Source organism: Salvelinus alpinus, chromosome 24, assembly GCF_045679555.1.
Source record: "Salvelinus alpinus chromosome 24, SLU_Salpinus.1, whole genome shotgun sequence".
NCBI classification, from domain to species: domain Eukaryota; kingdom Metazoa; phylum Chordata; class Actinopteri; order Salmoniformes; family Salmonidae; genus Salvelinus; species Salvelinus alpinus.
This window is the reverse complement of record NC_092109.1, coordinates 12,259,209-12,276,112: the sequence shown is the minus strand read 5'-3', so window position 1 is coordinate 12,276,112 and position 16,904 is coordinate 12,259,209. Positions and strand designations below refer to the sequence as shown.

Sequence of the window (16,904 nt, the reverse complement as noted above, 5' to 3'; positions counted from 1 at the left end):
CTAACAGGTGCAGCAAATATAGCCTCTTACAAGACAAGCCCCAAAATGTTTTAATGAGGCAAAAAATACATTATGGTACTGTAGTCTGTGGGGTGTTATTGAATTACAGTTCATTACTGGCAGTATAGTAGCCAGTAAATTAGATTTCAACAATACGGTATGGTACTGTATTCTGTGGAGTACTGCATTCTCACTAACGGGTGCAACAAATATAGCCTCTTACAAGGCATGCCTCAAAATGTGTTAATGAGACAGAGAGTCTTTCTCTGCCCACAACCTTTTCCCACAATGCACCATAATTCCCAGTATGCTGCTGTAAATATACAGCAAAATTGCTGTAATTCTGCATCAGAGTAGTGGAATGCCATTGAGCCCCCATAATGCATTGCTCTTTACTGTACTGTAATATAGAATTAGAGTAGCTAACAAATGTACAGCAATTTGTTACAGTGCAATGATGTACAGGATATCTCTTTTACCTCACAAAAATTTCAAAGGAGACTATTTCCAATTTTACACAGATCCCATTGGGGATATTTTGAAATGCAAATGTTATGATACCAACCAGCATTTTCACATTGTGGATTACCATTTCTCATTAGGAGGAGTTGGGCTACGCGTGGAGAATGTCATCCACATGCAGATGCCTCCCTAAACACGGCTATTCTGGGAGGTCCAGTTACAAGTATCAGCTCGGATCCCCAGCCCTCCACCCACCCTTACACCCTCTCTGTCAGCAGCGCCCCCTTTACCTTTCCTCCACTCACCCTTACACCCTCTCTGTCAGCAGCGCCCCCTTTACCTTTCCTCCACCCATCCTTACACCCTCTCTGTCAGCAGCGCCCCCTTTACCTTTCCTCCACTCACCCTTACACCCTCTCTGTCAGCAGCGCCCCCTTTACCTTTCCTCCACTCCCGCCAACTATCCTCCCTTATTCCACTTCTCTCTATGGGCCAGGGGATCAGGGCCTTAATAACTAACAGGTTGATGTGAAACCCGACCACGGGTTGGAACACTCACACGTTCCAATGTATGGAGCATGCAACACCCCCACCAGGGCCAAGTGTATCCGGACCGCTGTAGTAGTGTGGTGAAATCATTTTGACTAGGAACCAGCATGCAGAATCGGGGAAATGGGGTATCGAGTCAATTGAACAACTGAATGCATACAACCGAAATGGGTCTTCCTCATTTAACCCAACCCAGAATGCCTTAATCAACTTCCATATCATCAGCACCCAGGGAGCTGTTGTTGTTGGGGGTTAACTGCCTTGCTCAAGGGCAGAACAACAGATTTTTTTGTCAGATCAGGGATTCAAACCAACGACCTTTCGGTTACTGGCCCCACTCTCTTAGCCGTCAGGCTGCCTTGGGGAAACTGAAAACGGTTTGCAGGTCTACACACTTCAGCTGTCACGGCAAAAGAACTGAGGGATTAACATCTGATAGTGTGGATGACAGGAAGGGAGGGACAGGAGTCTGGAAGGAGGGAAAAAGCCAAGAGACATAGGGATAGGAGGGAGGGATGGAGGAGTAAGCGCTCATGTCTGTGTGTGAGAGAGAGAAAGAGTGGTTAAATACTACAACCATCTAAAAGAAAGGAATTCCCAAAACTTCCATAACAAAGCCATCACCTACAGAGAGATTAACCTGGAGAAGAGTCCCCTAAGCAAGCTGGTCCTGGGGCTCTGTTCACAAACACAAACAGACCCCACAGAGCCCCAGGACAGCAACACAATTAGACTCAACCAAATCATGAGAAAATAAAAAGATAATTACTTGACACATTGGAAAGAATTAACAAAACAACAGAGCAAACTAGAATGCTATTTGGCCCTAAACAGAGAGTACACAGTGGCAGAATACCTGACCACTGTGACTGACCCAAACTTAACAAAAGCTTTGACTGTGTACAGGCTCAGTGAGCATAGCCTTGCTATTGAGAAAGGCCGCCGTAGGCAGACCTGGCTCTCAGGAGAAGACAGGCTATATGCACGCTGCCCACAAAATGAGGTGGAAGCTGAGCTGCACTTCCTGACCTCCTGCCAAATGTATGACCATATTAGAGACACATATTTCCCTCAGATTACACAGACCCACAAAGAATTTCGAAAACAAATCCAATTTTGATAAACTCCCATATCTATTGGGTGAAATACCACAGTGTACAATCACAGCAGCAAGTTTTGTGACCTTTTGGCAATACGTTTCCCCATGCCAATAAAGCCCTTGAATTGAAATTAAATTGAGAGAGAGAGAGATCTGTGACTTGTTGTAGAGAGAGGCCCATGTGGTAGGTACTGTACCTGTCTGTATCTTGAATCCCCTTGAATGTTCAACAGCAGCACAGTGAGGTCCCGGATACGCATGGAACGCAAATACCTATTTTCCTTCTTTTTTATTTAACCGTGATTTAACTAGGCATGTCAGTTAAGAACGAATTCCTATTTACAATGACGGCCTACCTCGACCAAACCAGGACACCGCTGGGCCAATTGTGTGCCGCCCTATGGGACTCCCAATCACGGCCGGATGTGATACAGCCTGGATTCGAACCAGGGACTGTAGTGACGCCTCTGGCACTGAGATGCAGTACCTTAGACCACTGCGCCACTCGGGAGCCCCAATTAAGGTAGTTGGAGTGCATTAAATCTTAACGACTCGTGCATTACATAAATCACTCATCACACTTCCTGTGTGTGTGTATCTGCACACGTACCTGCGCTGGGCTCCCGGGCCCTCTATGCTTCCTCCATTATCTATGCCTGTAAAATGAGTCAACTAATTAAGCCTGTATTTCCAGCCAATTAGTAGACGGCTGACATCCTCCTCTCAGTGAGTAACAGGAAGTCACATCCCTCTTCAGCTCTCCCCTGTAACTCCCTTTTACATTACAATCTCTTTATTCATTTGCATGTGTGCAGTGGCGGTTCTAGCTTGTATGGCTCCCTTTGGCGAACCCCCCCCAACAAACAAAAAAAGCACCATTCCGCACAAACTGTCATTTTTATTCAGACATTTGGAACAACACAAATAAATAATAATAACATTTAGAACTAAATAAAAATAAATATATATATACAAAAATTAAGAGTAATAAATAAAAAATAAAAAGTAACAAAGACAAATAGAAACAAATTGTAGTATATAAATACAAATAAAAAAGAGAATGGAATTATTACACTATTACCCTATTGCTAACAAAAAACACACAAATAAAACTAAATTGCACAAATCCTACATCACACAAATACACAAATAGAATAACACACTTATAAAGAAGAGAACCTGATTATTACACTATTGCACTTCAAACAAGAAAAACACAAAATAAATTGCATTACTAATTGCATTAGTACTGTACAAAGTTAGAGGTGCGCTATTTGATAGATTGCCCCGCTCCACCTACCTCGGGCTTCCAGTGGGGAGACCTGAGGTCGACCTACCCCCGCCCCCCTCCCCATCTCTTACTTCTGAGTGGGAGACCTTCCCAGGCAGTAGCCTGCCTAGCTCACAAACTAGAATCAGGGCGCCCAATCCGACAAGGTTAACTGACCCACAGTCCCACACGGTGACATGATATAATTGACTTGACGTGCAAATCAGCGATAGAAAACTGATCGTGCAAATGTCACCATTCGGAATATATTATTATTTATTTATTTATTAATTAATTTGTGCAGGCGTCCCATGCCGCCCTGGGCTGCTGCCCATGTCGCCTATGCCTAAATCCGCCACTGCGTGTGTGTGTGTGTGTGTAAGACTCTGTGACTCTTCATTAGGACCCAGGCAGTATGCTGCTGCTGCCACTACTTGGTCTAGTAATAAAGAGGGAAAGTGTTCTACACAGGTGTTGAGAAAGAGAGGAGAGAATGTCACTGTTAATGGAGTTTCTCACCTGTTTTTCATTTGTGTGATTTGTTGAAGTTGTTCGACTTCACTCCAGAGACAACATTTAACAGTTGTATTTCTTAATGCTTGGATTTGGAACGGTCAAAAGCTGGAAAACAAAGCTTGCCAGAGTTTTGCACACAATTTGATCATAACCTCAACATCAATACTTGTGATGACCCCTGCTGGTTTGTATGTGGAAGTATTTATTAAAAGTACATTGAGTGCAGTGAGTATTTACATTTCTACAGTCTAAATCAAATTAAGTCTAAATCAAATGTTATTGGTCACATACACATGGTTAGCAGATGTTAATGCGAGTGTAGCGAAATGCTTGTGCTTCTAGTTCCGACCCTGCAGTAATATCTAACAAGTAATCTAACAATTTCACAACTACCTTATACACACAAGTGTAAAGTAATGAATAAGAATAGGTACATAAATATATGAATGAGCGATGGCCGAACGGCATAGGCAAGATGCAGTAGATGGTATAGAGTACAGTATATACATATGAGATGAGTAATGTAGGGTATGAAAACATTATATAAAGTGGCATTGTTTAAGTGGCTAGTGATATATTTATTACATCCAATTTTTAATTATTAAAGTGGCTAGAGATTTGATTCATGTATGTTGGCAGCAGCCACTCAATGTTAGTGATGGCTGTTTAACAGTCTGATGGCCTTGAGATAGAAGCTGTTTTTCAGTCTCTCGGTCCCTGCTTTGATGCACCTGTACTGACCTCGCCTTCTGGATGATAGCGGGGTGAACAGGCAGTGGCTCAGGTGGTTGTTGTCCTTGATTATCTTTTTGGCCTTCCTGTGACATTGGGTGGTGTAGGTGTCCTGTAGGGCAGGTAGTTTGCCCCCGGTGATGCGTTGTGCAGACCTCACTACCCTCTGGAGAGCCTTACGGTTGTGGGCAGAGCAGTTGCCATACCAGGCGGTAATACAGCCCGACAGGATGCTCTCGATTGTGCATCTGTAAAAGCTTGTGAGTGTTTTTGGTGACAAGCTGAATTTCTTCAGCCTCCTGAGGTTCTTCACCACGCTGTCTGTGTGGACCATTTAAGTTTGTCCGTGATGTGTACGCCGAGGAACTTAAAACTTTCCACCTTCTCCACTACTGTCCCGTCAATGTGGATAGAAGGCTGCTCCCTCTGCTGTTTCCTGAAGTCCACGATCATCTCCTTTGTTTTGTTGACATTGAGTGTGAGGTGTAACAGAACGTTTTGATTGATAATCGATAGTATCAGTTTTTATTCGATTTTTTTTATAGCACAAACCTCTGAGATACCTGTGTATTTTTATTCAACCAGAGATAATCAGTTATTTCCAAATATTTAGCCTATTCTAATTCCAAACCACAGGTGGCGCCCTCTGCCAACGGTGTGATGTTGTACCGTAGAAGAAGAAAGAGTGACGTAATATGTAGAAAAAATAGAGGCCATGGTCGAAGTGGATTGTAAACACATCAACTGTACCAATTGTAACTCTCTTTATTATCAACAAAACATGTGGTCGGATGTGTCAGCAATGCAGGGTGGTTACAAGATGTTTATGTTCAACTTTCAGGTTGATATTCTCGGCGGAGAGAAACGAGGGCGAGCGTCCAAGCGAGGAATACAAACGAATCGGTAAGACCTTACAGCTAGCTAGCTAACTAACGTTAGGCAGTTTAACCATATCAATGAATGAAGGCGCAAACACTCATTTAAACTGTACTCTACTGGTTATCCACTTGGTTCGTCCTTGGACATTTGAGACGAAATATATACATGAAACAATTAATTAAACAGGCTTTTCAAAATGCATACGTATATTCATTACGGAAACCGTTTAACGTTTAAGAACCAAACGGAAGCAAACGTTATAAACGAAACGGGAAGGGACCTACCTGAGTTTGTCGAATAGAAACACTTGTTTGCGTTTCCGTTTGGAGTAAACAGTTTCAAAACATGTTGCAACAGAATCGGCGTAATGATTAGAGTAAACATACCTATTATAGTAAAACCACTCCCATTTAAATAAAAAAATACAAATATCCATAACAGTTTTTTAAATTCTAAACCAATCTCATGTTTTATTATGAAGTTATTGACAGTTATGTGTAAATTCCCACTAGTGGACAATTTCAAAGTTGCAAAAAAACGTTGAGGCGACCATTGGATTAACACATTTTCCAGATATTTTTGTACTTTCTCAGATAAGTAATCATATCTTATGTCAAATTAAGAGATTAATGTGCTGGTATATGCACATGATAGCATATTTTATGTGCATTATTTGCTATTTACAAATACAAATAATTTATGCTGTCAGTTGTGCCTGCATGTCACATTCACACAGTAGCAACCTAACTTGGTGAACTACAAGATCATAGATTTTGGCCATTCACATAATTTAATGCATTTTGCCTCATTTTACTGTGAAATTAACCTTACATTGTTATACATAGATGCCATTTTTGTAAATACAGAATGTAAATTACAATAAATAAATATTGTTCAAGATGATCAATACTAACGTTGCATAATATTGTAGTCTATAGTGTATATTTATACCCCAAACCATTGGTTTTCTAAATATTTAATGAGTAGGCTTTGCTAGTCATTATTTTTCACCATAAATCACTGTTGTTCCAATTAAACCCAGTATGCTCCTATTAAGCCCATGTGGCATTGAAACACATGGAGATAGTGTGTAGATATCCCTAATATTCAATGAACATGAGCATAAATATACTGAACAAAAATATAGACACAACATGCAACAATTTCAACAGTTTTACTGAGGTACAGTACATATAAGGAAATTAGTCAATTTAATTTATAGATTTCACATGACTGGGCAGGGGCACAGACATGGGTGAGCCTGGGAGGGTATAGGCCCACCCACTGGGGAGCCAGGCCCAGCCAATTAGAATGAGTTTTTCCCCCACAAAAGGGCTTTGTTACAAACAGAAATGCGCCTCAGTTTCATCAGCTGTCCAGGTGGCTGGTCTCAGACGATCCCACAGGTGAAGAAGCTGGATGTGGCTGTCCTGAGCTGGCGTGGTTACACGTGGTCTGCGGTTGTGAGGCCAGTTGGATGCCAATTGCACACTCCCTCAACTTGAGACATCTGTGGCCAATGTTCTCTCAATTTGTTTGTGTGCAATGTAAACCTACATTCCATTAGACTTGAAAAAAAAACATGCAGGATTTGACATTATAAATTCAGCTCATGAAACATGGGATCAACACTTTACATGTTGCGTTTATATTTTTGTTCAGTATAAATGTTTTTTGCTCAGATTTGTTGATTTAAAACTACAGTTATGCAGCTAGCCATGGTGCCTTTACCAAGATTAGAAACTTCTCTACACTTTTCAAGATGTTTTGAGTGGACAGGTAGTCATTGATGCAGAGAGAGAAGAAGATGACCAGGGTTGAGGGATATCAGGGATAGAAGACCTACAAGTGGTTGACAAAAAATGCAATCAAATGAGGAACAAGAAGATGACTATTGGGCTACCACTCATGCACTTTTGGGTGGGGGCATTGTCATATTGTTGTCCTTCATTCATCCAGGTGATTTCCATTTTTTTTTCGTTCACCACCTCTACATTTTGTAATGCACAGTAGAGGGAGATTTGAAACTGTCTTCAGATAGGCTTAAGGAAGACAAGTTGGGACTCATTAACATGAATAGCAGTACAGCAAATGTAATTCAGCTTTCAGATAATTTATTGAACGTTGTGTGTGTGTTATGGTCTTTTGAGCATTGCTTCTTATCGACAGAGGGCCAGTGTGGGTGCAGGGTTGTGTTCTAACCAAGCAATAGCACACCTGATTCAACTAATCATGTCTTGATTGAAGTCTATAATAAGTTGATTAGTTGAATCAAGTGTGTATTGGTTGGCAAGAACAAAGGCCTAAGTCCATATTTGATCTCTGTGGATACTATTGGACACACCCCTGTTATGAGTGCTACTTTCATGATGAATAGTATGGATCTGTTTATTTTTAAGAACTTTAGGTGTGATTGATATAATTCAAATGGATTATTTTAGAGGTGGGCTTATTTGGAACCCCCGCTGGGCTTAAAGGATACACTCGGTACCCATTTAAGCCCAGTCTGGACTTTTCACTTGTTTTATCAAATATTTAAATATCTTATTAAAACATTTTGTAAGTAAAGTCATAAAAATTCACGAGAGATTCATCTTTCATTTTATCTCCACTTTTCATACAAAAATTAGGGCACTATATTATAGAAATGTCTAAACTTAGATTTTGTGTGGCTTATAGGTAAACTTACCCTACACCCTGGGTCTGTGTGTGGCGCTCACACCTAACGTACATGGTTTTGCGCATGGTCAGGTCAATTCGGATTACTTTTATTTTTTTTCTTCAACATTCACTTTACATGTTGTGGCCCTGTGTGTCATTTCCAGCTGGGAGTATGGCGACAAATGGAGAGGAGGCGAGTGGAGGAGAGGATGGGTCGGAGTCTGAGGTGGCTGAGCTTCGCCAGAAAGTAGAGTCGCTACAGAAACAACTGAAAAACTGCAGAAAAGAACTGACCACATTACAGAAACAACTGACCACATTACAGAAACAACTGAGCAAGTCTGAGAGGCTTCAGAAGAACACAGAAGGCTACAATGAAGACTTGAGGAAACAGGTAGGCTAGCTGCTAAGAACAATCTTGCCATCATTGAACAAGTCTCTGAAATGCACAAATAAGCGAATTTACAAGTGACGCTTATCGTTTTTTCTGGTTGCCCGTGATTTGATATAATAGGTCGACAGGCTGAGTACAGAGATTCATGAACGGAAGGCGAAGGCGAGAGACAAAGCTGAAGCTGAGACACAGACAGCAGAATATACCTGGTCAGAAACTGGTGAGCAATCATATTGTGTTTGGATGGTTGTAAAATGAACACATGATTATTTCCCAGGACCAGCAGTTTGTGAATGATTTAGTTGGTTTTTATGTTGCTCCACTCACATATACAGATACGTTGACCCTTGTCTGTGTGATTTCCAGATTATTACAACTACTACTATGGAGGAGGCTACTACCACGGTGATGGTGTGGCAACAGACACCGAGGGAATTGTGATAGCAGAGGGGCAGGAAGCCACTGATGCCTCAGAGATGACAGCTGCAGAATCAACCAATGACACCGCTACATATATGATTACAGATACAATGACAGGCACAGCCACAGCGACGGTTACAGAGGTGTCTGTAGAGGGTGGTATTGCTGCTGCTCAACCAGAGGTGAGTTTGGAGTTCACAGGACAGTGAGGTCTCTTGTCTTCCAAAAATAATCTTTATTTAAAGTGCTCATTTCCCTACTACAGGACCACAATCTATTTGGTGGGGCACAAGAAATAAAGGTTTTAGGTTGATGACAGTGCAAAAAACGGGTTGGGAACTTTACTTTCTTTACTTGTGTTTGTTCCAGCAAGAGGTGGATGCAGGCTCTATAGCTGACATGCTGAGAGCCACTGCTGAGCAGGCCATGACACAGACTGGCTTTGTGTTTGATGAGACCACCGGGATGTACTACGACCACAGCACTGGCTTCTACTACGACTCGGTACTAAACCACACACGCCATTACTATGCCATTATGTAACAGTCTTTTTAATTGCGTCACTTTCTCCCTCACCTAGGCCAGTCAGTTGTACTATGATAACAACACAGGGATGTACTACTACTACGATGCAGAGAGTGGCAAGTACCAGTTCCACTCCAGGATAGAGGTCCCTACTGTACAGCCTGTCTCAGAGACCAGCCAGGAGAAAAGGAGCCTGGACAAGAAAGGCAGGAAGTGGAAGAAAGTTCCAGAGAAATCCTCTCGTCAGGATGATAAGGTAGGTGACTATTCTGGAGATAAAGCAGAAGCACTACAGGAGAATTACAGCAAATTCTGGATTTATGTTCCTTTTAAATAATGATTAAGAAGGGGTAATTGTTTTAACTAGCTACATATTTCTCATTGTTGTGTAAAACTGACCTGTTATCCCTACTGTTTTTGATTTGTGCTCATTGGCTGGCCTGAGACATGAGGCTCCTGAGGCATCTCACCTTCAGAAGTTTAGTGATTGTAATGGACTTCTTTAAGATTCATTTCAACTCTGATCTATGTGGTCTCAGTTTTCAAATATTTGCAGGAGTGGTTTTAGAATTTCTGTAGCTGTAGCCTTGGTTATTTATCCTGCAGTCTACTACATTTTCGTCAGGTACAGACTTTTAGCTATTGCTCGCTGCCATTTAGTTGACTGAATGCTATTCCTCTGGTCGTAGGTAGAAGACGTGATTTACTCACTGACTAACATGGAAGATTTCCTATTTCTGGAACTCAGTTTCTCGTAGAGATACACTTTTTACACTCCTCACATCAAACTGTTCTTTAACAGCAGAAAGACCCCATGCAGACATGATGTATAGCTACACCGCTCTAGTGCAACGAAAGGGCATGTTTCAGAGCTCAGGGATGTGGCTGCTTGGTCTGGTCAAGAGGATGTTTTTGAGGATCACTTTCATTGTGTTGCAGCTTGAGTCAATGAATTGACTGTGAATGCGGTATAGGCCTACTGTCTTTGAAAATGGAGACCCATATATCCAAATATTATCCCTAAACAATGCAGGGAGGTTCCGATGCGGAGCCCACTGTCCAAATTCCTAGAAAGCCTCTTGTGTCCCGTATCCACCAATTTAGTTCTCTGGAGATGCTTCAGGTGAATCCTCCCTTCTGATTGGTTGCATGTCTGCTCACAGTGCCTTGTAAAGGAGCTCGAGTTTGAGGAGTGGATCGAGCGGCGAATCCCCAAGAGGGGAGTGGCCTCGCGCAGGCAGAGGGGGCGGTCTGTCACTCCAGACACTCCTCCACAGAAGAAAAGCTCTTCAAAGACTCGCCGGGCGAAGAGCGCTGAACGCTCGCTGAAGAGGAAGAAGAGGAATGACTGGTCGCGCTCTGATGATGCGAGCAGCTCAAGGAGGAAGAAAGCTAAGTCGGACAGACGGGGCAGCAAGGAGGAGGCAGCTGCGTCGGGGCGTGATGGCTTGCGTGGGAACAGCGAGCCTGAAGAGGGGGAGATCACCGAGTCGGAGGGAGAATGGAAGTCTACCTCTTCCTCCTCCTCTTCCCCCCCTCCTCCCACCAAAGACAGCTCCGAGTCAGAGATGGAGAGTCAGGAAGGTGAGGAGAGGAGGGACACCGTTTAGAGTTATTCAGTCTGTCAACTTTTTCTCACTATAGCTTTCACTTTGTGTTAAAAGTCTTACACCACCTGATATTTGTTCATCGGTCTTCCTCAATGTTTCCTGTAGTTAAAATCTTGCTCAGTTTAATTGTCATGGGTATGTGATATTGTGTGCACGTTCTGTCCCTAGTTGCTGAGGAGGTGTGGCCGCCCTGTGTGAGGGTGACAGTGGTCAGATCTCCTGTGTTACAGACAGGAACACTCTTCATCATCACAGCTGACTCTCCAGCCACCATTGGCAGGTCAGTACAGCACTACAGTCTCTGGGAGATTCTCAATTGGGAAAAAGTCTGTCCTCTCCTCAACTCCTCCGTCTTCTCTCCTCCGTGACACAGAAACTGTTAAGTGGTCGAGGAGAGTGTCAATTCGTTAGTAGGCGAACGATGGAGTCTGATCCGCTTCTCGATTACCTACTTTGACAGAGGATAGTGTTTTGAAATACGTCACACCCACTTTGAAATAGGTGTTCTCTCGAGGTAGAAAAGCATGCACACATTTAAAAACGATATGCCACTTATCCTTTAATCTAAGAGTTTTTATCACTTTACACATTTAGTTTGAGATTCCACCACTGTAAACGTCATTTGCCTGATGACCCGCGAGTGGAGAAGGAGTCTCGTTTTTTTCAGAGTTTCCTCCGCTCCTCGGTTAACCTTTGACCTTTTTCAAAAAAGAGGCGAGGACGGAGAAGAGGAGGCAAACAAAACTAGTTGGGATTCTCCCAATTCTTTTGATTGAATGGGCCCATAGTGGTCAGTTCATCAATTTCATCACAAGGGGGAGATGAGAGCTCAGATCAACACTTCTGAAATTGAAGTTGAAACTACCTGTGGCATTTTGCAGTACTGTTTTAACATAATTCTATATTTTCAGGGAAAAGGATATGAACCATGCCATCAGATTATCTGAAATGGGAGTCAGTAAGGTATGGCAACATATTTCATTGATTTGTTTGATTCTGCTACATGCATTACAGGAAATCTGCAGGGCTTCAAATTAGATGTGAATGGTATTGATGGGTTCTATATATAGTACCAGTCAAAGGTTTGGACACCTACTCATTCCAGGGTTTTTCTACATTGTAGAAAAGTAGTGAAGACATCAAAACTTTGAAATAATACACATGTAGTAACCAGAAAAGTGTTAAACAAATCTAAATATATTTTATATTTGAGATTCTTCAAAGTAGCCACCCTTTGCACACTCTTGGCATTCTCTCAACCAGCTTCATGAGGAATGCTTTTCAAACAGTCTTGAAGGAGTTCCCATATGCTGAGCACTTGTTGGCTGCTTTTCCTTCACTCTGCGGTCCAACTCAACCCAAAGGGATTAAAAATATATATATATATGTATTTTATTTAACTAGGCACGTCAGTTAAGAACAAATTCTTATTTTACAATGACGGCCTACCCAGGCCAAACCCTTCCCTAACCCGGACGACCCTGGGCCAATTGTGCACCGCCCTAGGGGACTCCAGATCAAAGCCGGTTGTGATACAGCTTGGGTTCAAACCAGGTTCTGTAGTGACGCCTCTAGCACTGAGATGCAGTGCCTTAGACCGCTGCGCCACCCGATTGTGGAGGCCAGGTCATCTGATACAGCACTCCATCACTCTCCTTGGTCAAATAGCCCTTACACCGCCTAGAGGTATGTTTTGGGTCATTGTCCTGTTGAAAAACAAATGGTAGTCCCACTAAGCGCAAACCAGATGGGATGGCGTGTCGCTGCAGAATGCTGTGGTAGCCATGCTAGTTAAGTGTGCCTTGAATTCTAAATAAGTCACCAACTATGTCACCAGCAAAGCACCATCACACCTCCATGCTTCACAGTGGGAATCACGCATGCAGAGATCATCCGTTCACCTATCATCCGTTCACCTACCAAAAATCTCAGATTTAGACTCATCAAACCAAAGGACAGATTACCACCGGTCTAATGTCCATTGTTCATGTTTCTTTGCCCATGCAAATCGTATCCTTTAGTAGTGGTTTCTTTGCAGCAATTTGACCATGAAGGCCTGATTCACGCAGTCTCCTCTGAACAGTTGATGTTGAGATGTCTGTTACTTGAACTCTGAAGCATTTATTTGGACTGTAATTTGAGGTACAGGTAACTCTAATGAACTTATCCTCTGCAGCAGAGGTAACTCTGGGTCTTCCTTTCCTGTGGCGGTCCTGATGAGAGCCAGTTTCATCATAGCGCTTGATGGTTTTTGCGACTATACTTGAAGAAACTTTCAAAGTTCTTGAAATGTTCTGCATTGACTGACCTTCATGTCTTAAAGTAATGATGGACTGTCATTTCGCTTTGCTTATTTGAGCTGTTCTTGCCATAATATGAGCTTGGTCTTTTGCCAAGTAGGGCTATCTTCTGTATACCAACCCTACCTTGTCACAACACAACTGATTGGCTCAAACATGTTGAGAAGGAAAGAAATTCCACAAATGTACTTTTAACAAGGCACACCTGTTAATTGAAATGCATTCCAGGTGACTCACTCATGAAGTGGGTTGAGAGAATGCCAAGAGTGTGCAAAGCTGTCAAGGCAGAGGGTGGCCACTTTGAATAATCTTTTTTTTTAACACTTTTTTGGTTACTACAAGATTCCATGTGTTATTTCTTTGTTTTGATGTCAATGTCAATCCCAGTTTCACGCAGAGGTGTACTTTGACCAGGACCAACAGTGCTACATGCTAGTGGACCAGGGAAGCCAGAACGGAACTGTCCTCAATGGCAACCGAATCCTACAGGTGGGTCAGACACACACACACACACACACCTTGGTTCGAAATTGAGGTAGTAACAGTATTGTTTTCACTGCCCTCAGCCCAAAGCTAAGTGTGACCCTTGCCCTCTGACCCATGGGGATGAAGTGAAGATGGGAGAGACTGTTCTGTCCTTCCACATCCACTCTGGGACAGACACCTGTGACGGCTGTGAACCTGGACAGGTCATGGCTCACCTCGGCAAACACCAGAGAAACCAGCCGGTACAGACAGGTGCAGAACACAGCTGATGAATTTGCGTAAATAAATGTGTTGCATCCATCTCTGTATGTTGTCTGTATAAGCCTGATGCGATGTTCACACACCTAGCTACCCATGCCCCACACAGCATGATTATTAGCGTAACTAATGCTACAGCCCAGTTTATAACTTTCCGGGTGTGGCGTTCCTCAGGTCCGGCTCCAACCAAAGAGGACAAGGAGCTGCTCAGACAGAAAGAACTGAAACAGATGAAGGTCAAATATGGCCTGAAGGTAAGCGACTGGTTCATTCACCACCACTACAACTTCATCTGTTGTCCCATTCTGCTGTTATGTTAATCAGTGATGAATAATTCCCATTGGTAATCCTTTGTTGAAAATGTCCTTGCCAATCAGATCCTGCCCTGCCTTCTCTGCGTATACAGTACAAAGATGTTATCTGACAGAGGTTTTCATCCAATTAAACTGTTCTGTTTTTGCTCGTCTCACATCTTGTTGACATGTACGTTGCAAGAGACTGAGCAGTCCTACAGCAGTTAGAATGATATTACTGTGTGTGTGTATATAACTGTTTAGTAAGTGTCTCCCTCTGTCCCAACAGAGCAATGAGTATGAGGAGACCAAAGCCCTGAGGAACCCCAGGTATGTTGACAGGGCCGAGTCTCGTCGTCAGACCGTGGGCAGCGAGGGAGCCTTCCAACGTGACGACGCACCCGCCTCCGTACACGTGTACGTGGTAATCTGATTGGTTCAGTTGATGGCAAGTGTGTGTGTGTACACATAATGTGTGTGTAAGTAGAAAGACCAGGATGTGGTAATTACTAGTTATGAGGTTGACTCTGAGTCGTTGCAATGTGCCCCTGTTTCCCTCCTGGTCCAGTGAGATCAGTGAAGTCAACAAGGGAAGGAAGATGCTGGAGAAGATGGGCTGGAAGAAAGGAGAAGGCCTGGGCAAAGATGGAGCCGGAATGAAAGACCCGGTAATCTTAACATTTTCCCTTTCTATTAGGATTTTCCTGCTTTCAGAGAAGTGATTTTTTTCCTATTTTAACTAGGAATTCATAAATGGCTATATTTAAATTGACCAAACCTCAGACCAATATCCTCCAGTTAATTTGTCTGGTTTCATCCCAGTTCTTTCCCACTTTGCTCACACATCTGATCAGATTTTCCCCCACTATTCTGGTTTTCCCATATAGATCCAGCTGAAGATCCGGAAGTCACAGTCAGGTCTTGGGGCGGGAGCTGCTGTGTCGGTGGACGAGGCTGGGTCTCTGAGCAAGAACAAGACCCAGAGGAACTGGGAGAAGGCCAGAGAGCGGTTTAATGACACCTGCCAGCCAGATACACCCACAGTCAAGAAGGAGCAGGGCCCGGTGACCAAACCCTGGGTTAAAGGAGAAGTGACTGAATGACATCCTAGGCCAATGTTTCTCAACAGTTCTAGTCTGTATCTCAGAAAGGCCGGTCACCCAATCCACCATGGTGAAGTGAGTAGTTGACTGGACACAGACACACAGGGTGGCCTAGTTCCAATATATTTACTGGCTGAATCCACTTCTTGGAATGAGAATGGTGCTGGTACTCACTTAGATGTTATTCCAACTTGCACTAAAGTGGGATATCTCCATATTTGCAGTCTTCTTTTAGAACGGTGCAGTCTTCTTTTAGAACGGTGCAGTCTCCTTTTAGAACGGTGCAGTCTCCCTTTAGAACGGTGCAGTCTCCTTTTAGAACGGTGCAGTCTCCTTTTAGAACGGTGCAGTCTCCCTTTAGAACGGTGCAGTCTCCCTTTAGAACGGTGCAGTCTCCCTTTAGAACGGTGCAGTCTCCCTTTAGAACGGCGCAGTCTCCCTTTAGAACGGCGCAGTCTCCCTTTAGAACGGCGCAGTCTCCCTTTAGAACGGTGCAGTCTCCCTTTAGAACGGTGCAGTCTCCCTTTAGAACGGTGCAGTCTCCCTTTAGAACGGTGCAGTCTCCCTTTAGAACGGTGCAGTCTCCCTTTAGAACGGCGCAGTCTCCCTTTAGAACGGCGCAGTCTCCCTTTAGAACGGCGCAGTCTCCCTTTAGAACGGCGCAGTCTCCCTTTAGAACGGTGCAGTCTCCCTTTAGAACGGCGCAGTCTCCCTTTAGAACGGTGCAGTCTCCCTTTAGAACGGTGCAGTCTCCCTTTAGAACGGCGCAGTCTCCCTTTAGAACGGCGCAGTCTCCCTTTAGAACGGCGCAGTCTCCCTTTAGAACGGCGCAGTCCCTTTAGAACGGCGCAGTCTCCCTTTAGAACGGCGCAGTCTCCCTTTAGAACGGCGCAGTCTCCCTTTAGAACGGCGCAGTCTCCCTTTAGAACGGCGCAGTCTCCCTTTAGAACGGCGCAGTCTCCCTTTAGAACGGCGCAGTCTCCCTTTAGAACGGCGCAGTCTCCCTTTAGAACGGCGCAGTCTCCCTTTAGAACGGCGCAGTCTCCCTTTAGAACGGCGCAGTCTCCCTTTAGAACGGCGCAGTCTCCCTTTAGAACGGCGCAGTCTCCCTTTAGAACGGCGCAGTCTCCCTTTAGAACGGCGCAGTCTCCCTTTAGAACGGCGCAGTCTCCCTTTAGAACGGCGCAGTCTCCCTTTAGAACGGCGCAGTCTCCCTTTAGAACGGCGCAGTCCCTTTAGAACGGCGCAGTCTCCCTTTAGAACGGCGCAGTCCCTTTAGAACGGCGCAGTCTCCCTTTAGAACGGCGCAGTCTCCCTTTAGAACGGCGCAGTCTCCCTTTAGAACGG

The 16,904-nt window shown here is 43.8% G+C and overlaps 1 protein-coding gene across 2 annotated transcripts; it reads left to right on the top strand.

The window, feature by feature from the left end:
- Window positions 1-5,263: 5,263 nt before the first annotated feature.
- On the top strand, window positions 5,264-16,232 carry LOC139552165 (angiogenic factor with G patch and FHA domains 1-like). 2 transcript variants are annotated; one of them, XM_071363611.1, is made up of 16 exons: window positions 5,264-5,383; window positions 5,470-5,531; window positions 8,333-8,562; window positions 8,683-8,782; window positions 8,929-9,164; window positions 9,352-9,486; window positions 9,563-9,763; window positions 10,671-11,091; window positions 11,286-11,397; window positions 12,029-12,080; window positions 13,805-13,906; window positions 13,984-14,155; window positions 14,336-14,415; window positions 14,744-14,871; window positions 15,023-15,122; window positions 15,342-16,232. In XM_071363611.1, the coding sequence occupies exons 3-16, from the start codon at window positions 8,341-8,343 to the stop codon at window positions 15,555-15,557; spliced, it is 2,277 nt and encodes a 758-aa protein (XP_071219712.1). In that variant the 5' UTR covers window positions 5,264-5,383; window positions 5,470-5,531; window positions 8,333-8,340; the 3' UTR covers window positions 15,558-16,232. The 2 variants fall into 2 exon arrangements, with proteins under 2 accessions (XP_071219712.1, XP_071219711.1); XM_071363610.1 differs by having other exon boundaries at window positions 5,322-5,531.
- The last annotated feature ends 672 nt before the right edge of the window (window positions 16,233-16,904 follow it).

Excerpts from the sequence above, each read along its gene's own strand:
- LOC139552165 (XM_071363610.1), top strand. The coding sequence starts at position 5,420 with ATGTGTCAGCAATGCAGGGTGGTTACAAGATGTTTATGTTCAACTTTC. Across the intron at positions 9,764-10,670 it reads CCTCTCGTCAGGATGATAAG|TGCCTTGTAAAGGAGCTCGA; the intron begins GTAGGTGACTAT and ends GTCTGCTCACAG. Across the intron at positions 14,416-14,743 it reads AGGTCAAATATGGCCTGAAG|AGCAATGAGTATGAGGAGAC; the intron begins GTAAGCGACTGG and ends CTGTCCCAACAG.